This window comes from Mastacembelus armatus, chromosome 15, assembly GCF_900324485.2.
Source record: "Mastacembelus armatus chromosome 15, fMasArm1.2, whole genome shotgun sequence".
NCBI lineage: Eukaryota > Metazoa > Chordata > Actinopteri > Synbranchiformes > Mastacembelidae > Mastacembelus > Mastacembelus armatus.
This window is the reverse complement of record NC_046647.1, coordinates 8,155,872-8,179,945: the sequence shown is the minus strand read 5'-3', so window position 1 is coordinate 8,179,945 and position 24,074 is coordinate 8,155,872. Positions and strand designations below refer to the sequence as shown.

At 40.8% G+C, this 24,074-nt stretch overlaps 1 protein-coding gene across 14 annotated transcripts in view; it reads left to right on the top strand.

Moving 5' to 3' along the window:
- Positions 1–24,074, top strand: part of LOC113131502 (actin-binding LIM protein 1) — a 31,435-nt gene that overhangs the window by 5,775 nt on the left and 1,586 nt on the right. The window contains exons 1-24 of one of the 14 annotated variants that reach the window (XM_026308819.2): positions 436–674; positions 7,090–7,227; positions 10,086–10,269; positions 10,894–11,003; positions 12,324–12,450; positions 12,565–12,658; positions 14,327–14,414; positions 14,771–14,835; positions 15,200–15,244; positions 15,919–15,996; positions 16,177–16,335; positions 16,477–16,521; positions 16,844–16,879; positions 16,990–17,119; positions 17,628–17,747; positions 18,460–18,564; positions 19,146–19,193; positions 20,584–20,724; positions 21,520–21,605; positions 21,814–21,937; positions 22,126–22,187; positions 22,436–22,496; positions 22,741–22,748; positions 23,246–23,320. In XM_026308819.2, coding sequence (XP_026164604.1) covers positions 653–674; positions 7,090–7,227; positions 10,086–10,269; positions 10,894–11,003; positions 12,324–12,450; positions 12,565–12,658; positions 14,327–14,414; positions 14,771–14,835; positions 15,200–15,244; positions 15,919–15,996; positions 16,177–16,335; positions 16,477–16,521; positions 16,844–16,879; positions 16,990–17,119; positions 17,628–17,747; positions 18,460–18,564; positions 19,146–19,193; positions 20,584–20,724; positions 21,520–21,605; positions 21,814–21,937; positions 22,126–22,187; positions 22,436–22,496; positions 22,741–22,748; positions 23,246–23,320 — 2,151 coding nt within the window. In that variant the 5' untranslated portion in view covers positions 436–652. Of the gene's footprint in view, positions 1–435; positions 675–7,089; positions 7,228–10,085; positions 10,270–10,893; positions 11,004–12,323; positions 12,451–12,564; positions 12,659–14,326; positions 14,415–14,770; positions 14,836–15,199; positions 15,245–15,918; positions 15,997–16,176; positions 16,336–16,476; positions 16,522–16,843; positions 16,880–16,989; positions 17,120–17,627; positions 17,748–18,459; positions 18,565–19,145; positions 19,194–20,583; positions 20,725–21,519; positions 21,606–21,813; positions 21,938–22,125; positions 22,188–22,435; positions 22,497–22,740; positions 22,749–23,245; positions 23,321–24,074 lie in introns of those variants that run through there. The other 13 variants (XM_026308818.1, XM_026308821.2, XM_026308820.1 and 10 more) reach the window with 13 other exon arrangements.

Genomic DNA, 24,074 nt, shown 5'->3' with positions numbered 1-24,074 from the left:
ATTGAAAACTTTATTTGTGTAGCAGATTTTATTTTCATTTTGTCATAAACTGAGAGTTTATAGGTCACAATGGAAGTTGAATCAAATGTTTTATGAGGCCAAGATGATACAACTGAAAAAGACAGAGAAGAAGAAAGTCTGATGTAACAGATTTTTATAAATATAGATACAGTGAGTATCAGTTTATCTTTACGTATGTGTCGCTCAGGGGAGGTGATGTGTGTTTTCCTGCATTAGTACTGTAGTGTGTGCGTCTGTTTTGGGGACTTTGGGGTTACTGGTTTTGGTCACACAGAAGCAGCAGCAGCAGCAGTCACCTAGTTGCTGCAATGAAGAGGCGGTTAACACAACAGAGGGGCTGAGAGAGGGAGCAGGAGGGGAGCAGGAGGGAGGAGGAGGAGGAGGAGTGGGCAGAGTTGGGAGAGAGGGATGGGAGGAAAACAGACAGTCGGGAGGCAAACCCCACACTGTAGCTGTGTTTTCGGGAGGAGAGCTTCGCAGCACCTATACCTCTCTGCCTCTCTCTCTTTTTGTGGTGTCTCCACTCTCTTTTTCACCATTCAGTCTCGAGTAAAACAAGGAACTAGCAGCTGCTGTGTTACTGGTGATCGATCCTCAGAGCCTTTTCTGGTGCAGATTTACCCGGATTCCAATGGTCATGGTCAAAGAAAAAGGTAACCCTACAGTTCTGGTCAGAAACAGTGTGGCTGATGATTATGCTTTTATTGGAATTTGTTTTGCCTGTCATGTTGCTGACAGTCTGCAGTGTGTTTAGATTTTCAGCATGCCCAGTAGGATTTGCACTAGACTGTTGCCGACTGTTTGAATTAGATTTAGTTTTACTGAATCCTCAGTCTCTGATTTGATTATTATTAATGTACACATGATACATAGTCATGCTAATATGGAAATAGTTTTCTTTATGTGGGTGTGTGTTGCCTGGAGGAAACATGCCTAATGACACAGTATAATTGTGCAGCTTCAACAAATAACCATATCTTCTCTAGTTAAAGACTAGCTCATGGTCGATCACGCCCTACTCAGTACTCTCTAGCAGCTGATGCTTCGCTTGAAGTCTGCTGAAACTGGCAGCGTTGGGCTTTATGTAAATGTATGTTGGAACAAAGCATCCCGCTTGTTGTGTAGGAGCTTAACAACAAATCTAAAAATGTTCAGGGCTTTAATGTGACGGTTTTTACTTAAAACAATCTGTCAGAATGGAGGCTGAATAAAAAGGTAACATGTAGAGAGGAAAAGCGGAGCAATATTGTAGGGATGCACATTGCGCAGAGGTATGGACCCGCACTCTCTGTCTCCCCATCCCTCTCCCCCTCGCATTCACTCTGTCTGCAGCCGTTGCCATGACGACCATCTAAAAGGTACACTCCATTGTTGTCAGCTGTGCCCTCATTCATAGTGTCCTGTTAAATGCAAGTGATCATCGTTTCCACCTATAACCGTGGTCGCACAGCCGTGTGGGATGAATTAGGTGAATTTCTGGAGCATGTTCCAGCAACATTCCCAGCAAATGACTGAGGCATGTGGTCATAAGGTTGACCTTTGTTTGTCAGGATGACTCACAGCAACAGAGATGCAAATTTCTATAATAATAATTAAAAAAAAAAATCTCCTAATTGAAATTATTCCAAAATGAAGCCAATGACAAACATCCTTTGCCACAGGGTAAAATTATTTATTGCAAATAATTAGTTGAAATGAAAATTTTTTTTGTTGAGTAATGTAAATGTACAACTTGTATACTGAATCTAGAAATAGTCCTAGAATTTCATCACTGTAATGGAAAAAGCTAAGTATTACATCATCTTTCCACTTGGTTTATTGGACTGGAAATGAACATAAAAGCCATTAATCACAGTAGTAAATTATTATACATCGTCACCACTACATAGGCTCTAAGTTCCTTAATGGTGTCTTGAGTTACTCCTGTATTTCAGTGAATGCTTTACGGGTTAATCCTCCAGCTTGTGTAGACCAACAGATTTTGTGTTCTGCGTGTGGGCATGTCATATTCTTTTTATCTGAAAATAACTTGTTTACCGAATTTTTTGACAGATATGAATGTGTAGGTTTGTTTATGTCTCTGACAGCACACTGGTGGCTGGAGGCTTGCTCCCTTGATGTGGATTCGATTGGCCACAAAAAAAAGGCCTTTGCCATCGAATCCTCGTGCTGGCAGAACACCCATAACCTCTGGCTGCCACATGTTCATCTCCCACAATCCCTCTCTGAAATTTTTCCGTAGATTTAACCCACTACCTTGCCTGCCAACTCTTGGGATATGTCAGTAGTAGGAGCCTTGTCTTGGTTTATCGTCCATATTTAGAGGCCTGTAGCTTTTATGTCCTCTGAACAGAAAGCTAGGGGAAATCTTTCTGTGGCCAAAGATTTCTCCATGCACCCTGTCTGACGCCAGGTGGGCTCTGTACCACAAGGAAGCACAGCTGGCCAGATACTGTATTATACTGAATGCTCAGAATGATGAATCACATTCAAGGGATTGCAGTGTTAGCGTTTTGCCCGTGTGCAGGTGGTTGTCCTATTTCCGAAGCCAAGAATACCCTTGAAATAGTTTGTAATTTATTGAGGTCGAAGGCAGTCTGATCTTCTTTACCTTGCTCTACGTGTGTGTCTGAGGTTTGTGTACAATCGTGCGACTAGTTGATTCATTTATGCTCCTTCTCTTTCTCACATTCTCTGCATTGAATGTAAGATGCCCTGCTGACTGTATGCTGTGAAATTAGATAATTGTCATCACATGCATGTTGACTGCACCATGCAAAGAAACATCAACTCCCAGAACTCTCTGCATTCACAATCTGAACATTTTCTATTGACTTTAAAATCTAGTGTCATGTGGCTCTGTAGTCACCTCCCGTGATTTTGCAGAGTGCTGCAGACAACTGCAGTGGTGCCTCATCTTTTGAAGCTCGCCAGTGTCTACCCCCTGATAGAGCATCTAAGCCCTTTCATAGACATCACTGCAACACACACTCTCAAATACGCACACTGTTTGTACAGCTGGCACAGACCACCAGAATATACAGATGAGATAAGTGGTCGGCCAGTGAGAGACAGTCACTGACCTAAAACATACAGGCTAAAACAACATGGGAAGCATGAGAATCACATGAAAGAAACACAGACTGTGACCACACATTGTGCCAGTCAACAAACTTCCTCCCTGTCTGACCTCAGTTGGTTTGATTATCACAGGAAATACGACACGGGAGTCTGGGGCCGTAATGACCAGTCATTCAGAGGCAAAGGAGCAAAGCCTTCACCAGCTCCACTTCTGCAAACACAATGACTTCTGCAGTTCATGAACCAACCATTGTCTCATGCCATTGTTAAATGACTGGATTGGAAGTCTCTTTCTCTGTTTATCACCATGTTATTATTCTTGTGTACCTGCTCAACAACAAACGTTCCACACTGTGGTGTTCAACTATTCAGAGCGGATCACTTCAAATGCAGGTCCCTGAGGATTAGTTGTTCAAGGCTGGAGGGGCCTGGTGAAGGCTGATAGGGTCCCACCCCCTCATAATTTTTGCCTGCGTTTGAAGTGCTTTGTCTGGGGCACTGGTGGTGGGGCAGAGGGATGGGGAGGTGGTGAATACATACATATTCATGGAGAGGAGGGTTAAAAGCTTCTTGTTATGTCTGGGTGATAAAGGGCTCCAACCACCCCACCCCCAACCTCGCACTCTTGCAATCACACATTGGGATTTCGTGGTGGGCATATTTTGTGCCTTTTGATATTCATTGAGGGTTAGACAACTTGTATGGATATGGAAGTCCCAAGTGTATGTGTGCGTCTCACACACACACACACACACACACACCTTTGAGACTGCTGTTTGTGCTGGAAACTCGTCTGTCTGTGAATCTTGTGGTAACAAAGGCAACCAGCGACTGAATATTTCATAAGATCTTTTCAACTCTCATCTATTGTTTAATTGAATTCCTCTTCTCTCAGTGCTTTTCAGAATCGCTACTATGGTTTTAAATTCTTTACAGTTCATGTGGGAAATTAAGGCAACACTTTCTGAACGTCCTGTGCAAATCCCGCACTCTCTGTCAATAACCCAACTCTGTTGTTGTTTACCAGCAAGGTTGGAGCACGTGTTACTGGAAAATCTGTCCTCAGGGGATTCAAGATGGCTTTTTTCAGTTCCCTCCATCATCTGCAGCCTTTATTTTTGCCAACACAGCTAGGCTCTGCTTAAATTGGGTGGGGGGTAGGTGCGATGTAGGGATGGTGAGAGCAGCCCCCTTTCCTCTGTGCCTGGCTTTGGGATGCTCTGCTGGTTATTGTTCCCTCAGCACCATGGTTTTGTGTGTGTGTGTGTGTGTGTGTGTGTGTGTGTGTGTGTGTGTGTGTGAGGGTGTGTGTGTGTGTGTGTGTGTGTGTTTAGGCTTATATCATTCACTTTATCCCCCGGTGATGAGGCAGGACAGATCACTCTGTCAGCACAGCCAATGCATGCAGCTCAGAAAGTGGAAAGTGAGCAGCATTCAGAAATATTGTACTACTGTATATTTCACAGTAAGTTGCACATTGCTGAAGTCATTTCATGTGCTCCATGGTTAATTTTTGATACTGTTACACAGTATACATTCTAGCAAATCAAGCCATTTTGACACCATGGCAAGAACCCCTAAGACTCACTAATGGGTTTCTTTCAAATCCATGTTACTGAAGTAAAATTGCTTGAAGTCAGGCATTTGTAGACAAGTATGGATGCATGCTGAACATTTGAAAGAGAATATACTAATAGATTTTAGGTCCAAACAAATCATTGAAATGGTTCACTGGGAATCCTTTTTGAAAATCAAACAGATGTTTTTGTGTTGACTTCTATTTTTATGAAACATTGTGCTGGGTATGCATTTTGCCTTGATTATCCCACAGTCTCACTGCCCTTGTGCGGCTACGGCTCACACAACCATAGCACTTTATAGTGGAAAAGGCAGGGTTAAGCTGAAAAAACACACAGCGCTCATAGCTTCCCATCCAAACCTCAGAGTTTAGATCCTCTGATCCACGAGATCCAAACATCTGTTTGGGATTTTTGTCAATTTGTTATGACATTAGGTAATATGTGTGCTGTCCCTACTGGCAGCACACATATTACGTATTTAAAATGTGTTAGAGAGATGTTATTTTCTTTTTAATATTTTGCAAATATTAAAAAAGGTGGAGATGTTTTTGTTTGCTGAAAAAAGTCTACAGTTTATTCTGAACAAATGGAACTAATGTACCTCTCCTTAGTGTTAAATGATTTACCAGTTTGCTACAGCTTGGTTCTTGTTTTGTAGTTTAGTTTTCCTGTGCAATCATTACTAACATTTCAGTTGTCAGTTTCACCTCTAAATAAAGTGACTCCAGTAATGTGGCAAAGCTGTTTCTCAACATGTCTGATTGTCTGACTGCTCATTTCTTGCCATGTTGCACTTTATTGTAGTGATGTCTAAATCTCACATCTCAGCAGTTACTTTAATGAGGACAATATCATCAAACCCAATTGAAATTATAGGCTGACTATAATTTGTAAATTGTATTGATTTGGTATTTTGTCTTAAATTGTTCTAGCGTGTGTGTGAGGCTTAAAATGACTTGTTAGACTGGATATATTTTTGCAGTGTGTAGTTACCCAGATGGCCTGTGTTTTTCTATGGAGGTGCAATGTCACACACAGAGCTGAGACTCAGTTCACTGTCACAGTAGTCTGGTTCACCCAGAGATGACTCATTGTCCTGCGGAGTGTAATCACATCAGAGACACCAGGGAGACAGATCCTCTACCTTCCCGTCCCTCGTACCCAGATTCTGTGCACCATTCCTCCTGCTGTCTGTCTTCTCGTTCCACTTGTTTTCTCCCCCTCAGGCTTCTCTCAGTTCCTCTTCAGTCCAAACTATGAACAGTCCAACACTCTGTGAACTCTCTCCATGACATTTAAGACTGTCCCTAGACAATAAATTCAAGGCTGTTGAAGTGTCTCATTAAAATAAATAATGTTCTGAAGACTCTTCTCTCTTTCTCTGATTTGATTTTACTACAATCAAACCATCTCTCAAAATTAGAAAGCCACCGCAACTGTACTTCAGGCTAAGTCATCAAAACACAGAGTAATATCTTCTTTAGGTAAACGATTGATTGGTCATGATCTTTTTCCTGAGCCTTTGGTGGTGTCTTATTTTAGCCCTGCAGACTAATGATTCATCGCAGAGCAGCGGAGCAAAGATCCTTTCATGTGTGTGTGTGAAGTAATCTACTTGTTTCAGAATAGCTGATAAGCTGTGCACAGTGCAGCACTGTAGGAGTATTTATGTCCCATACACTGTTGTGTCAGTGCCTGTCTATACCAGGGTTGGCCATCTCAGCATATGGCTCTAAAGATAACACTGGATACTGCACATGACATTTAATGGTCATTTTCTAACACCAACATGCTAACACTCTAAACTAATGGACCATAACGTTATATTAAATATTCCTTTTAAGGTGACAGTAAATGCAACAGTGAAACTGATTTCATTGATACCATTTTAGTGTGCCATGTTCTAAGCCCTGCTCCCCTCAGCTTTTTGGCTTTCTGATCAAGATAGACTATATTTAGGTTGTTGTTCTCTAGAGAACCTTATCTGGGCCGTGCACCCAAAGTTGTGCTGTCCTGCTCAATGTTTATTTTTTGCTGACAGCCTCTCAGCTGTTGGTTTTTATCTTGGTCTTTGTGTGATGCTGCAGATTCAGGTCTTTGTACAGAGAGTGTCCTCAGATGAGCACAGCTTAAAAAAAAACAGTTACGAAAATTACACTGACTACCACCTCCAGCAGCCACAATGACTCATCACTATTCCAGTCAAACGGTGTCCAGTGGCATAATGGATAAAGCACATAACACGTAACCACAATGTCCATTGTTCACTTTCCAGCCTGAGAGTCTTAGTTGCATATTATACCCCACTTGTTTCCTGTCTCTCTTAAGACTGGCTAATGTCCAATAGAGACAAAATGACCAACATTTGAACGTTATAGTTTAACAGTAATGTCTCCTCTTTTTTCAGTGGCTCATGCACAGGACACACACCACCACTCCACAGAGAAGCCCCTGATTCAGTGCTACAAGTGTGGGGAACCATGTAAGGGCGAGGTGCTGCGGGTGCAGAACAAGCACTTCCACCTCAAGTGCTTCACCTGTAAAGGTACATTACCACACAGTCACAAAGGAATAATACAAATAAAACAATAGCAATAAGATTTTCAACAATTTGTATCAAGATGGTGTTTGCAGTTGGTGATTCATATATAAGACTGAATTTACTGCTTGTGATTTGTCTCAGCCTTACACCATGTCAGATGATCCCATTATTATGATCAGGAAGACAGTTTCTGGGTAATAAGTTCAGTTTAGAGAGACCCCAGACAGTTTGGACATGTATTTTTTCTCAATAGGAGAAGAAAAATGTGGGAGTTGTGTGAAAATTGGCAGTGAAGATGTGAGGTTTTAAAATTCATAGCAAATTTGATACTGTCACAGTAATAGGACATTTGTTTCCCTTCATTCACTACATGCTGCTTGATAAACAAGTCAGGTTTTTTAAAATATGATTCTTCCCTGTCATGTATATGTTGGTGAAATATAATAGTTCATAGGGATAGAGAAAGCTGATGGCACTTGAGGTAAAAAGATGAAAAGCAAGTGAATTAATTGTTTTCCAGATCCTTTCCTGTCCACATTTGGATAGGATAGCCCCTAAAAGCCACAATGTCCGTTCCATCCTCCTATAACAACAGGATACAAAACAAAACCACTTCTCAGATCCACATACTTCAATTAAAGTACCATCCAGACTACTATGACTAATCACAGGGCCAATCTTGTTGTGTTTAGCCTTATTACTGATGGGTTTCTGGCATGGTTTTGATGTAGCCGACCAAGCGGCCACAGCCTTGCAGGCAGAAACTGCCCTGCTGAAGCTCCTGGAGTTAATCTGTGACTGAAGCACAGTTACAGATTTAGCTTAAAGTTGTTTGTCAAGTGCCCAGAATAACACCAGCAAACACTGAGATTAGTGCCTACTTCTGTCCTGTACAAGTGGATGTAAATACCTTCACAGAGTCCGTGATGATAAACGTGAGTGTGTGTGTGTGTGTGTGTGGTGGTGGGGGGGGCATTGCACACACGAGGCAGCTTTAACAGCAGAAAAGACACATTGCCTTAGTCCTCACTCTAAATTTATGTGTACTGTTGTCAGTCTACAACCTCTTAGAGCTCTAACAATTACTGTCAGCTCTGGTCATGCCAGTGTAACTGAGCTTGATTATCACCCAAAGGTTATTAATAGAAATTATCCTTTGACACATAAATCCCAAATGCCATGCCAGCCTCTTTTTGTGTACAGTTACTGTATCTCATTCCATGAAATGCAGAAAAGCAAAACTTTTCAGTCTGCTTAGATGCACTTTCATTTCAATTTCATAAGTTGACCATCTTAAATTCATGAGATTTCATGTAATGCATGTATCTAGTTAAAAGCAGAGTCAAACATCACAGTCAAAGGTCACCAAATCTCCACTGCTGCTTTTCTCTCAACTCAGTTCGCTTACAAACTAATCTCATCATCCCTGAGCCTTAATGCAGTTAAATCTGATTCTCTCTCTCACTCTCTCCCATTCATCCCCAGGATTTAGTGTGGCTCATTGCATAAGAATAATTAGGTACACTTATCTCAAACATCAAAATATTTTCCCTCTTAGCTGTGGGATTTCCAAAGGGTTATTAAATTCCCAGGCTCACTTCAAAGTGCTGGAAGGATGGACTACTAAAGTTTTTTCGCCTTTTTATAGTACAACGACTGATTTGTTTTAATGAATTTTTTTGGAGGCGGTAACTGATGATATAATTACACAAGGCATGTATAAATGTTTATTGGTTGCCTTCAGTCTACCATTTTGCACTAGAATGAACAGCAGCCTGATAGATCCTCATGACCTCTTGTACAGACAGTCATGGTTCTCAGAAGATAAATCTTATTGATGCATCCCCTGATTTTTTCCCTTTAATTCTGGTTGATATTTGTGCTTTTGATTGGATTGTATTTACAGCAATGGGTTGGATAATTATAAAATGGGTCCAGACATTCATGTCCCTATCAAGACAAACTAAAACAACCTTGGTTATCTTGTAATTTTCCATACAGAGCCTTGATTGAGCCCATATTTTAATTTGCCCAACACTTTTGACCTAATATGCAAAAGTAATGATTCTTATACGCTTCAGCTTTACTTTGCATTTAGTGCCATTGTGCTCTACCTGTGTTCACAACATTGCTAAGAAGGCTATAGAGTTTTGTTTTAGTACACATGACTCATGAACTTATACAATTTTGATTGATCAGACACAATTAAATGCTACTTAAACATGTCACGTTTGAAAACTGACCAGTCAAGATATAGAGCCGCTCTGCTTTCACAGTTTTGAATGCATCCACTCAGACTTTAACATGATCAGTAGCTAACAGTGGCATACCAACAGTGAAATATCGTTGAAATATTTTCTCCCTGATTTCTGTCAGTGCTTCATGTTTTTCTGGATACCAAGGTTATATTTGAATGGAAGGAAGCTTGTTAGAGACTGACAGTGTGGTATGGAGCAGGCAGAGCCAGATATCTTTAGACACAGATCAAGGCTATTTCCTGACGATTGTTGCATTGAACAATCTACCTCCACACTAACAATGAAAAGACCTTGATATGGTGGTGCTGATTATCTGACACAAGCCTTGAATGCAGATTTCCTTTAAAGGGAGAAAGGGGATCTAGTTTTTTTTAACGCTGATAAAAAGATTTTATGTTATGCTTCGCAATGTAACAGAGCTGTAAAAATGTGTTTTTGAGAGTTTTTTATAGTCAGCATCCATTTCATGCATTGACTGAGTCTCTCAAGATTACACTTAATGAAGTCATTGACGTTTGGGCGAGTTTGGTGGTTGGATGCCTGATGTGGTCAGAGAACTAAATGACCTTACTTTCAGAGTGTCAATGTGTGTGTCCCTCACAGCGTGCGGCTGTGACCTTGCTCAGGGGGGATTCTTCATGAAGAATGGAGAGTATCTGTGCACTCTGGATTATCAACGCATGCACGGCACCCGCTGCAATGGCTGTGGGGACTTTGTGGAGGGGGAGGTGGTCACTGCACTTGGAAAGACCTACCACCCCACCTGCTTCGTCTGTACCATCTGCAAGTAAGACACCCAGTCTTTTCAGGCTTTCAACTCTTGTCAATTCTAGAAATACAATAATTATGCTGCAGTGTAGACATCTTTGCCCTGAGCTCCATTTGAAAGTTAGTTCTTGATAGAGAGAAATCGGGGATGTGCCCATGTAAAGAAAATTAGGCGACACAAGTCAAAAATAACTTATTAGGAGCTTTTGAAAGAAAACAGGGCATGGAAGTATCTCAGTCTTCCTGATTGAATTTGTGCTTAAATCATATCTTTGAGTGAAACTGACCTGAATTTTATCCATGAATCCACTCAGAACAAAGTCACCACAAATGCTTCTCTCTAGAGCTACTTAGATCTTACTTTATCTGGTGTTGCTCTGAAAGATGTGAGTCCAACACAAACAGAGTCGAGGTCAGAGATGGCTGGAAATCCAGCAAACAGTGCAGAGTAACATGCTGTATCACGTCTGCATCATTAGGCCAAATGTCCTCCTCAGACAGTTTGGACACATGCTCACATCATCAGCTCTGTCATCTTTAGTGCCATCAGACAACCTGCAAGCCACAGCTAATAAACTCTTACACTCACCACAGGGCCACGGCTCATGTTGTTGACCGACTGTCAATGTCACCTCTTTTCCAGACGACCGTTCCCTGCAGGGGACAGAGTGACCTTTAATGGGAAGGACTGTTTGTGTCAGTACTGTGTCGAGCCCATGTCTCCAGGACCAAAGGACGTCTTGGGCTCCAGCAGTAAGTAGCCATAGTTTGCAGTAGGAATTAAAGTGAATGGAGGAATTAGAAAAGTTTTAGAGAGACAAAAAACTGTTTTCAGGGCTAATTCATGCATGACATTTATCTGTCGGTCAGGCATTTTAGCTGTGATATTTGCATGTGATGAATAATCTTCAGTTGCACATTAGTCATGTTGCACATATAATTACATGAATTTAGCTAAATATCTACAAAAATGCTGGAGTCTTTAAAATTGAGAAACTATAATAAATATAGAATTTGTTTAAAATTGTTGTGTGGTTGTGTTGTTTCTAATATTTAACCTAAATTAAAATAAACAAATTATTTTGGGATTATTTTTATTAATATTCTCTCCAAAAGATAGTGAATAAACAGATCTCACAAAATGTTTGAGAACTATTTCTCTAAGGAGAAACAAAACAGAAAAAAAATGTTTGAGTGTCTAAACTTGAAGCTGGTGCTACTCAACAATTCCACACAAACGTAGAGTACAGCAATAGTACAAAATAGAAAAGAGTGTGTGAGGATCTCTCCTGCAGCACAGTTATACCTGAAGATTAAATGAAAGAGAGGTATCCTTAAGGGGGTTCCTCCACTTTCCTTCTGTTCTCTGTAAACACAGCCTTGTGTTCCACCAGCCTAGTTCCTTTAGGAGCGAGGGCTTGTTAAATTATGCATGGCCATGCATTTCCTTGCCACTGAAACTGGGAACGTGCAGACCTCAAACCTTCCCACTTCCAACTCATCCTGTTTCTGTCTTTCTTTCTCTTTTGCCCCAACTGGTCTCTCTGTTGATGTTTGAAAAGCTTTTAGACAAGGTCACCTATAAATAAGGCATGCTGATTCTCCTTACGTCACCACTTCAACCTCGTTATGCCTTATGTGGTTATTGTCCCCTGTGATAGTCAGCTCTGTGTTGCTTTCATCCTCTATTCATTAAAGAGATGACATTGTTTGTTTAGAGACCACTTTTAGAGCCTCAGGTTGGTTATGGAAGGAGCTTTTAGTACCCTAGTTAGAAAGATGTGGGTAATAGAAAGAGGCAGCTGTCATAACATTGCTGGTTACCCTCTATCACCATCTAGTGTCTTGGCTCAGAAAGGACAAGATGCCTCACTCTTTACATGCAATGATTCCAATGAGTCGTCCCCCCCCCCCCGAGTTAATATAGCGAACCCATTAAAGCTATTAATGCCATTAAAGTTTGACACAACTGCAGACATGACACAATCTGCATCTGTATTTCTTTGATCTCTTATTGACATGTTGGTTGTGCAAAAAGCCTTTTTAAAGTCATGCTGCTTTTGCTTCTCACAGATTGTGCAGGATGTGGTCGAGACATTAAGAACGGACAGGCACTTCTAGCACTGGACAAGCAGTGGCATTTGGGGTGCTTTAAGTGTAAGGCCTGCAGCAAAGTTCTGACTGGGGAGTACATCAGCAAGTAAGCAGCTCACATTACTGTTGTAAATACAGGCTGCATGGTCAAAATCAGCTTGCATCCTCTGATGATTCACTGTCAAGGCTCAGAGACTTTAGTTTGCATCTCTCTTCTAAGGGATGGCGCACCCTACTGTGAGAAGGACTACCAGATCCATTTCGGAGTTCAGTGTGAGGCTTGTCATCAGTTCATCACAGGGAAGGTGCTAGAGGTAAGACACACACATCCCATTTATCAGCAGCCTCGCTCTGATTGGCTCTCTAGAACAGGCGGATGTCTGTCAGTGCAGCTATCTAATGTGACGTTTATTATATGCTGCTGTTAAATGACTTGCCCATGGATTACCTGCGTAAGGTAAGTTTGAAGAACATCTATGGCCCCAAAGACTTGCATTTCAGTCCTTGTATATGATTTACATAATATACCTACAAGAGCTACTTTTTAAATTCTATCTGAAGTTTCAAATTAATGTTTGCTATATGTGGCTTTACGTAATGCACATAGAAATAAACTGATACTTATCAAATGTCGAGCGTTGTTACAACATTTAAATTTTGCTTCCCATGAGGAAAGAGGATGTTGCATTGGAGTGGAATTGTGAAGTGTAGTTTGTTAATCTCTGGTGTAATCTCTTCAGCACCGAGCCAAATAGACTCTTGACATGACTGTATTCAACTAAAAGATTAATTCTTAGCTGATTTTTTTTTTTTTTTTGGCCTTTCCACCTCTAAATACACAAGCTTGCACAGACCCATCTAAGCTTGCTTTGCCACAAATTATATAAATATTACATAAAACACCTAATGTGATCTGACATTTAGAAAGTGTTCATTATTCATTAATACTGTCTGACATGCAGCTGTTATGAAACTTGTTAGTACCGTTGTCTGAGCTCCGTTAATGTGTGCTGGCTTGTCTGTTTAGCAGACTCATTCAATCAGATGCTGAGTTGTGTGTCATTTATTGGTATGAAAATTTCAGCGTTAGGCAGCTGGTCAGGCTTACAGTGATCCAGCACTAACGCAGACCTTTATGACAATGGGAGAAGGCCTTGGCACCTCACTCCTGAGCTGCTGCCAATGGATCAGTGGGGGCAAAGTCATACCAGTCTGTCTAATCACTGACCCAAGACCCAGGTCAAATACTGTGTAGACATTGGTGGTTGTGTATATCGTCTGCTCCTCTGGGAGTGCACTGTGGATGCTCATTAAAGTGAGCAGTAATTAATGCAGCTATTAAGGACAGAGAGAAATGGGGAGAGTGCTTAATGGCGTACTACACATATAGCATAAGTACCTTTATTAGCCCTGAGAGGGAAATTCACTTTTATAATGTATGAGGAGAGGATTGCGTAGGAGTTGCTATGAAGTACTTGCTATAGCCCAGTTTTTCATAGAGTTAATGTGAAATGCAAATGTTAGTTTGTGTCTCCATATCTCTGAGTGGTCACTTGCCTGTTGAAATATGACTGGTAGGTTATTATACAGCAGGCAAAACTTCATTTGGGTATTTATCAGCCCTGGTCAAAGTTGCAAAGGGTTTATAATAGAGGACTCTGTCAGATCATTGCTGTTATCACAGTCAAATGTTTGAAGGCAGGTTAACTGTATCAAAAAGGGTAGTTGTCATGGTGGTCACATTCAGGATCCCGTAAAGCACTTTAGGAGAATATATTCACCCACAGCTGTCCAGTGCCACTCGTTCATCAACAGCAATTTTTCAGTGAAGGGAAGACAGTTACCAGTACACAGGATCTGATGAAACAATCTCTTGCTATAACAGGGTTTGGGTTTTTAAAGGGGAGCGGAGCATCAGATTCACCGTGCTTCGTTTTTTTTTCCTGTAATTTCACGTCGGCTTTGTGTGCTGTGTTTTCCAGGCAGGAGACAAGCACTATCACCCCAGCTGTGCGAGATGCAGCAGGTGCAATCAGATGTTCACAGAAGGAGAAGAGATGTATCTGCAAGGTGAGCAGACCCACTCGGTGTTCGCTTGTGACAGGTGTTGATGCAGCTGCATTTGTTCTATCTATTCTCATTTATGTTTAGTTTTCACTCATTTGTCAATTCCTGCTCTATGTTTATTAGTATAAATGCAGTATTTTAGTCACAGGCCATCAGACATCAACACAGCAATATAAAACCATTACTCCAGAGCCTCAGGCTGCAACAATCAATCAAAAACTCATACACTGCATTAGAAATACAAGAAAACATGCAATATTGTGTCTCATTTGATCATGTTAAGTAACAAATGCAAATACATATTTTAATAATGTGAATTTTTTTTTTTAGATATTTTCTCTGTTTGTCTTCCTCCATAGGATCAACAGTTTGGCATCCTGGCTGCAAGAACACAACTAGAACAGAAGAGAGACACAGGGAGCGGGTAGGAGTTTGGGTGTCACCGACTCTATTGTCCTTAACTTTGTTTTGACTAAAATATTGTTCTGTTCCCTTTCTCATGACAGTGTTTTACTGGGAAGGATAGAATTGCAGAATATGTAACAAGGAACTCTGCATGTTAACACCCTAACCTCCTGTGGTTTAAATCATTTCGTTTAACCGACTGTGGTTCAAATTTGGCTATTTAGGCAGTGTTGAGCATGTGTGTGAGTGTGTGTGGCTAAATATTTGTGCATATTTACATGTGGGCATGTTCGCTGTGATGTTTGTGTAAACCGTGAGTCAGATTCGAGAGGCACAACCCCTGTGTGATGTCCTGTGAACCCCCCCTCTCCCTTCCTCCACAGCTATTGCCTCCGTCCCTCTTATTACTCCAAAAAACAGAAAGGCAGGTACTGTATTCGCTATTGGCTATGAGATGGCATCATCCTGTGTTCCATCATATATATATATATATATATATATATATATATATAGGACATGATGCACTGTATGCTGCCATCTGCTGGAGACAGCCTGCAGTGCCCTCTTTGTGTGTGTGTCATAAGGAGCCATCCAACTCTTGTTTTTTAACACAATAAACTATGCTCACATCAGCTGTGCATGACACTAACATGCACACACATTTGGAGGAGCAGATGTCACAGATTACTAATTCGTCTTTTCTAAAATCCGCATTTACCTATTAGGTGAAAAGCTTATTTAATTACACTGCATTCAGACCTGCTGCTGCCATCCAAACTGATCATTTCCCATAAACAGGCATGAGGTTCTTAAGAGCATAAAATCACAGCCTAAAGCACTCATTCACTTTGCAAATTTGCAGATGAATGACCTAATCATGAAATGACATGTTAGTAATTCAAAGTACTTCATGTAATTCATGAAACATAAATACAGGGGTTGCAGTTCCCTCTCATTGCTCATACAGTATGAAGGCAAACCTGTGTGATTTTTGGAGCGTTTGGAGTAATATGCATAGAGTATTATGGAAAGGAAGGTGTTCTGTGGATTATGGGAGGCAGCCTAACACCTAACAGCTACTTATATGTTTTTTTTCTCACAGCCTACAAGGTCGTCATCTGAGAGTATTTGTTCCAGACCTGGTTCAAGCATACCTGGCTCACCGGGTCACACGATCTATGTAAGATAAGTCTCCAAGCCATATGTCTAAACAGTCTGTGCCAAAACCGTTAGCTGTTCTGTGTCTCTTGTGAGAAATTATGTTAGACAGTTGCATCTTGTTCAGTAATAGTACAGGTGTACAATAGTAATCTCCCTTTACTCTTCGTACATGCATTTTTGTCTTTATTTGTCTCCTTAGGCAAAAGTAGACAATGAGATCCTTGATTACAGAGACCTAGCAGCCATTCCAAAAGTCAAAGCCATTTATGACATTGAGCGCCCTGATCTTATTACCTATGAACCTATGTACACCACCTCCCTGGACGAGAGAGAGGAGAGACGAGAGAGTGTGGGAGAGGTAAACACACATGCTTATTTCCCTTGTGGGAAAAAAAGAAGAAGGATTATTGAACACAAGATAATTGTTACTGATTCTGAGATAGTTCTGATGTTGTAATTAAAGGTTTTATACAGTACTGAACTTGTGTGTATCTCACAGCTCCACACTGCCAGGAAGGATCGTTCCCCCTTGCCTGATGACAAGGTAAGACGCATCAGTGTGCGCTGATGATGATGATGATGATGATAAACTAATCTAAAGCGCAAAGGAAAGAACACAGGTGTGCTTTACTCAAAAGGGAGATTATGTGCCTTGTAGAAACAATTTCGGAAAAATGTGGAAGCTCAGCAGTTAGGCCGTTTTCATTCCTGGTACAGCTTGTTACCACTATGATGGTATGATATTTATATCTATTTTTCCTCTATGGAGCAGTCACTCAAAGGCAGACATCTAACCCTAACCCTAACCCTAACACTATCAGTATAAGATGACAAATCCATAATTCATACTTTTGGTTTGTTTCTAGTCCTCAAGAAACATGTCGCCAACTCCACTTGGTGAGGTGAGCAAAAAATCTTTTTTCAAATCCCCATATATAATGTATTTTCATTAATCTCAGCTGTTAATGGTATGAGGTATCAACCTGTGTGTGTGTGTGTGTGTGTGTGTCAGGGCTCTTATGACAGGAGGGACCGTATCCTTCAGAGATCCACCAGTCAGGGCTCCATAGGATCACCTGTTTATAATCGCCATGGATACACCCCTACCTTGTCACGGTCACCACAGCATTTTCATAGACCAGGTAAGTATTGAATAGTATGATTTTGTGTGTATGTATGTAGTTTACTGCTCAGGCAGAGTTTACTGACCTTCCACCTTTAGGTTGACACTTGCTTCCTTCAGGGCTGTTTATCACCTTAAAGGGAACTTGATCCAAATTGACTTGAGGTTGTTAAGTTTTTGATTTTTTTTTTCTTGTTGATGTTTTGATTTGACATAATGTACAATCCCTCCTTTTGCATCAAACAACTTTAAAGTCAACTTTGTACCTTTAAGAACACAAATTCTCCTAAGTTTGGTCTCCTTTTCACCAAGAAGTTTGATTTCAAAGTGAAAAACTGTTCATCTTGAAGACTTCTTACCTCTCACTTTGGATGTCTTTTATTTCCTCTTTTCAACATTTAATTCCTGTTTATATTCCTATTCTTTTGTCTCTCACCTTCTCACCTTCTGTCGTCTCCCGAAATTGTCCACTTCTGCTTCCTGGTCCTGGGGTTTTGTCCCCTGTCCCACACCCTCCGTCCCTGCAGAGGCTCTGACAGGCATGCAGAAGCTCTGCTCCTCCTTGTGCAGTAACAGTGTGAGCTCCAGAAATAGTGACTCCCGCCCCACCTCCCCTTTCAGACACCACTTCCTCCCCCATAGCCAAGGTAAGGGCTGCTCTGCGCCCCCACCCCCACCACAACAAGGCAACACATCATCTCCATCATCTCCTGGGATGCCACCTCCTCTCAGTGCCTCATCTGTCATTCTAGAGCCATTTTTCATTAGACAGTAATCCAAAATGTTAAACTTATGCAGCACTTTTTCTCCTTTGACTAACCTTACCACTGCCAAAGTTACTGGCGGGTTTTCTGTTTCACAGCTCTGCATGCACTTAGAGATATTTGTAATCCAAATCCAATATCCAAACTGACAGTTCCCCCTGAATTTGGATGATAGATGCCTTTTTTTCATTTTCAGAATGAGTCTCCAGACTCTAGTAAACTGTAAGGCTGAGATAAATAGAAAGGTTTTGTAATAAATGTAAGTTTGCTGTTGCATGCTGGGAAGTATTAACTTCTTAACTGTGAACTGAACCGAGAACTCACAACAGACATTATGCTTCATCATCATAACACATCTCCCAAACATTTAATCGTGCTATTTTAAAGCCTGGTAGCTTGATCCGCTTTTGTGCCTTCATCTTGCCCATATCTTACAGCTCCATTAACTGCCTTCATCCGAACCAACCAGATTGTCTCCAACTGCCTCAAAATTACTTCAGCTGATGCAGCTGGTCCCTGTGTGTTACACCCTTCAGATTGTGGTTCCCCTTTAGTATCCCTGCTTATTTTCTGTTCTTGGTTCTTCTCACTGGAGGCACTGACCCACCGAGTGGCCGGAGCTCCCCCCTCCCGCTCAGGCCTGACAGCCGGCCGGGCACCCCACCTCTCTCTCAGACCCCTAAACATTTTCACCTCCCAGGTATGAGCTGGAGCACACCCTGTCACTGCTCATCCCTTCTATCTATCTATCTATCTATCTATCTATCTATCTATCTATCTATCTATCTATCTATCTATCTATCTATCTATCTGTCTATCTGTCTATCTGTCTATCTGTCTGTCTGTCTGTCTGTCTGTCTGTCTGTCTGTCTGTCTGTCTGTCTGTCTGTCTGTCTATCTGTCTGTCTGTCTGTCTATCTATCTATCTGTCTGTCTGTCTGTCTGTCTGTCTGTCTGTCTGTCTACCTGTCTCTATCTATCTATCTATCTATCTATCTATCTATCTATCTATCTATCTATCTATCTATCTATCTATCTATCTATCTATCTATCTATCTATCTATCTATCTATCTATCTATCTATCTATCTATCTATCTATATGTCATCGTACTCCATTTAAGGTCAGCTTTTGCTTTCTCCCCTCTTCTTTAACAACAACAAAGATGTATCACAGGAAATGTAATCCCAGCCCATCATGGTTTAGTAGATTTGTCATTTCTATAACAGAGGCACTGTATAAACTATGAATGTCCTTTTTGTCTGTATTTGAATGTTTTCAGATCAGGGGATCAACATCTACCGAAAGCCACCCATCTACAAACAACACGGTACCTTTCCTCTTACAGTATTTTACTGTATAACACTCTGGGTCAGTGATTCCCAACTCAGACGTACTTGTACCCCATGGGTATTTCTGCAGTTGCCAGGGGGTATGTGGAAAAGCTGTGGATTAGCTGAGATCATTTGAAGAAATATGATTTGCTTAAACAATATACTTCCACATATTAGGTTAGCCATAGCACTTGACTTCACTACATGTTACAGGTATGTAGCGATACATGGAAACTAGTTAGCAAGCAAATACAAGAGTCTAAACAGTATTTAAAAGGTAATAGAAGTTTGAATGAACTAAAAGTAAAGGATAAGCAGTTCACATAACTAAAGTTAATGGGTAAATAGTTGAAACATTCAGCTTCACTCCAGTTGGTACTACTGTAATTTCTGGTGAAACCAACCTAAATATTTACATATAATTCAGTGATATACAAAACATACTGTGATAATACTTACATTTATATAATCAGTAGTTTTATACATCCAGAACATGATATATGCAAAGCAAGGAAGGAGTAAAGACTGGGAACCACTGCACTGGGGGATCACACTATTGAGCTGGGCTCTGAACATGATTTTGTTAATCAACTGAAATGGTATATTCATCTAAACATGTAGTCACCCCCAGTGTCAATGTATGAGCACTGTTTGAAGTCTGTCTCCAATCCTCTTCTGTCTCACCTGTAGTTTGTTTACACTGCACTACACTGACCATCTTAACAAGTCACAGTAATAATGTAGTAAAACTGCACAACCTTTACTCAGTTGTAACAATTACAGGGTAATCATTCTCCAAGAATAATTTACTTTAGAGGCAACTTGATTAAAAACACGGGGATTGGTGCATCAAGCGGCAAACAAGCATGTCTCCTTGCTTTCTCTGTTGTGATAAAACATGCAAAAACACAGTGTAAGAGCAGCACATGTAGAGGAGAGTACAGTATCCAGAGTGTAGAAGTTTCTGTTCTTTATTGACTCGGCTTTTCATAGGCAGAATGTATTTTTTAAAGTTAGGCCAACATAGTCTTGCTTTAACATGGGTCTAGAAAATAACTGATCAAATGCCAGTTAGTGTGGAGTACACACCAGTTTTTTTCAGACTTGTAATCTTGTGGAAGATGTTACTAACATTACTCTCACAATATCCTTAAAACCACACTAACTCTTACCCACAGGCAGTTCTTCATCACTTGTTTAAGGAGATTAGATTCAAGGCTCAGCCCAACAGCTTGTGACTTGTTAGGAAAGACATTTTTTCATATATTTTAAGATGAACCAAGATCAAATGATCGTTGAGCCTCATGATCAGATGGTGATCAGATGTCTACCTATGAGACTGTGACCCAGACACTGATAGATCAGTTCCCATGGTTACCAACCTAGATACAACTGCCATAGCACGTCAAAGCAAGTCTGCTGATGAGATCATCAGATCCGCCACCTTCCCTGCTGCCCATGCTCCCTCTCTGGATGACAGCTCACGGAGTGAGGGCGACCATTGGCCCTACTCTCTCGCTGTATTAGGTACAGTAGGCTTCTGATGGGCATGCTTGCACTATTACATTCTAGCGGTGCAATGGACAACTCGCCACAACCTAACTCTTATTTCTTCCTTCTGCCTACCCCAAAAGCTTATCTGCATCCCTGCTTCTGTCCGTTCTGTCTGTTATCCAGGCGTTGCAGTATTTTTCTTTAAGTTTTGCTTGCACAAAGCAGAAGCGTTGTTTCTTTTCTGTTGGCGCCATATTATTTTCTGCTTGAGGAAGCATCAGTTTCACCTTTTTTACGTTCATTTACTCCACATGATGGGTGCACTTCCTGTAAACAGTAGTGCCACAAATGACTCGGACAGAGATAACTGAGACTGACTTCAAACTGACCTTTGTCTGTCTGTCCTACATTGTGCTGTTCTGTGTAAAATCTCGACATGACGGATGAAGTGTAAACATCCGTCATGTCAGTCTATTCCAATATTCCAATAAGCTCCTATGTTTTTGTGTCTCGTCAACTCTGTCTCACATTTGTGTTCGATTGTCCACCTGTTATTCATTTACTGTGTGTGTTCCTCACTGCTCTACAGCCAAATGAAGCAGCTTCAGTCATTTTCTAAAGTTAAACAGGGAATGAAGCATTTAATCCAGTTGTACTGTTCAAATACATGTGAAGCATGGTTTCCTCCACAAAGATGTGTGTGTGTGTGTGTGTGTGTGAGGGTGTGTGTGTGTGTGTGTGTGTGTGTGTGTGTGTGTCTTCATTGGTGAGTGTATGAGTGTTACATAAAAAAATTATGTAACTTTTTGTTGTGTTTGGCATCTTTAGGTTCGGAAGGGAGAAGACGATCCAAAGAGGAGGAGGAGGAAGAGGCCTTGAAAAGAAAGCAGCTCCAGGAGGAACATCTCAGCAAGGTAATAAGAAGATAGTGCTTTAACAGCTACAAATACAAAACAAACAAATATATATATCCCATATTAATAAACTTTTTAATTACTGTACATACATATGAGGTTATGCATTTTAGAAAGTCATGTGTCTGAAAGTTTATGTTTAAGTCAGAGATGGATGATTAACTGTGGATATCCTGTGAAATATTAGAATTTCCATATGTGTGTGCAGATTCAGTCTGGTTTGGGAAAACTCATTCTGAAGGAAGAGATGGAAAAAGAGCAGATCAGGGAGCGTCATGCACGCAGCCTCTCTGCTCAGCGCTATGACCCTAAACAGACCAACTGTGACGCAGGTACAGAACAGCTTCATCAGCTTAAATGCAGCAAATGTACTTGTAACTTGAGGTCTGTGCTATACAACACCTGTACTTCTGCATTTGTTTTAACATGTCTTGAGTTATTAATTGCAACAACACAGCGTGGCACTATTTCATTTCAAATGCAAAGCAAAACAGAATTCTGAACAATGTTTATTTTTCAGATCAAACTTCTCCAACCAAAACTAACTCTTTGCCTGGCTATGGCAGGAACGGGCTGCATCGGGTGAGACCCCACTCATACTTACTCTATATTCACACACACCATGGCTGATTGCGTAACACAGACATGGCAATCACTAAAATTTGAATTACCAAGAAACAGATATTTCTGTGTTATATCTTTGCACCAATGGCAGAAACCCTAATTCTGCATGTTTTATTTTGAATCACATTTAGATCTCTTCTGGTCCTGACTCAGCCTCAAAATGCCCATATGTTAATGTTGAAGTAATGCTGTATGTGTCTCCCCAGCCCCAGTCAACAGATTTCACCCAGTACAACAGCTACGGGGACATGTGTGGAGGAGGCAGAGGTGAGAGCTGCCAGCAAAATGTAGTCACCAAGCAAATCTCTTGCCAATTTCACCAAACCTATTCAGCATCAGTATTCAGAAACGGCTTGCTAAGTAAATGGACGTGCATTCTGAAATATTTGCGTAATTATTCACACAATGTGTCATCAGAGACAGCAGTGTTGTAAATAGTAGCCTGGCAGGGGGATTTGACAGCAAAACCATTAACTGTGAGTCTCATTTTCTGTCCCATTTTGTCCTGCAGAGTTTCAGGTATGTCTCTCATCTGCTTTTTGTCATGGCATGCTTCTTCACCTTGCATCATATATTTGCTTGCTCATGGGTTGCAAGAAATACTTTGCCCTGAATGCACATTGCCCTGTACTGCTATATGCTTGCATCACTGTTGGAGTAATGTCAACTACAGGGCATGGAGTGCAATGATTTCAAATGCCTAAACATGCACTGCCCAGTAGCTGAACCAGCATACTGTAAATGCAATGTACAGCCATTGCCTCATGTCTTGTCCTGTGTTGTTTACCAGTGTTATGACTCAAGCTAAATACTAAAATACATGATTTCAAAATTCATCATAGAAAAAACTGCAGCAACATTTAGAAAAAAACTGTAAAGGACTGCCCATTGTGAACACTAATTTAAATCCTGCCCACTATCCGAGCTGTGTCCACTGTCATTAGGGGACATATTCATGCCATTAACCTTGCAGTCCCCTTCCACTATATTACATTTGTGTATGTTCTATTCTTTAGCACATTAAGGATGGCCGTGCAGCACTTGCAAGGATGGACAGGGGAGTATCTATGCCTAATATGTTGGAACCAAAAGCAAGTATCTTCTTCTTTTTGTACTGATGACAACAAAATGTAATTATGTCCGAAGATTTATACATTATACCTGAGTGTAAATAAGGATCTATTGTGCAGCCAGTTTAGACGTAGTCTAGCCTTAATAATTTGTCTAAGCAACAGTCCAAAATGTGGAGGGTGAAAATAAATAGGCATGTTTTATTTACCCTCACAGTGTGGGGACATTGGTGGAAGAAATAGGGAGCTAAAAAAAGCTTTTTTTACTGGAAGTGAAAGACTCACGTTAGCTGGGTTCCTGATTTAGCATGCTGCTTCAGGAGCTGCCCAGTCACTGCAGCGCTTAGCATGCTGGCTTCTCCATGCTCATCTGCACATAGCTTTGACTTACAGTGGCTGGATACTGTATGCAGCATACAGTGGAGAATCCAACACTCAGATGGTCATCCAAACAACTCATATCACTATATACTGTGTAGTATATAAAGGACTTGACTGTGTGTATATGAGTTGATCAGAGGCCTCAACAAGCTTCTGGTTGCTTATTATTGAGCATTTCTGCCAAAATAACTCTTATTTGCCAGTTTTCTTGTACAGAAAGGATTAGTTATTTATAAAAGTAGAGGCACCTAAGTTTTAAAGGACGATCATTCCCATGTGGATTTAGTTGGCCTACATTACTATCAGTTCTTTTTTTAGTTTGCATTAAAGTGCGTGAAAATTACAGCCCCCTTACATAATTCTGTTTTCATGGTTTTGCCCTTATTCAATCTAG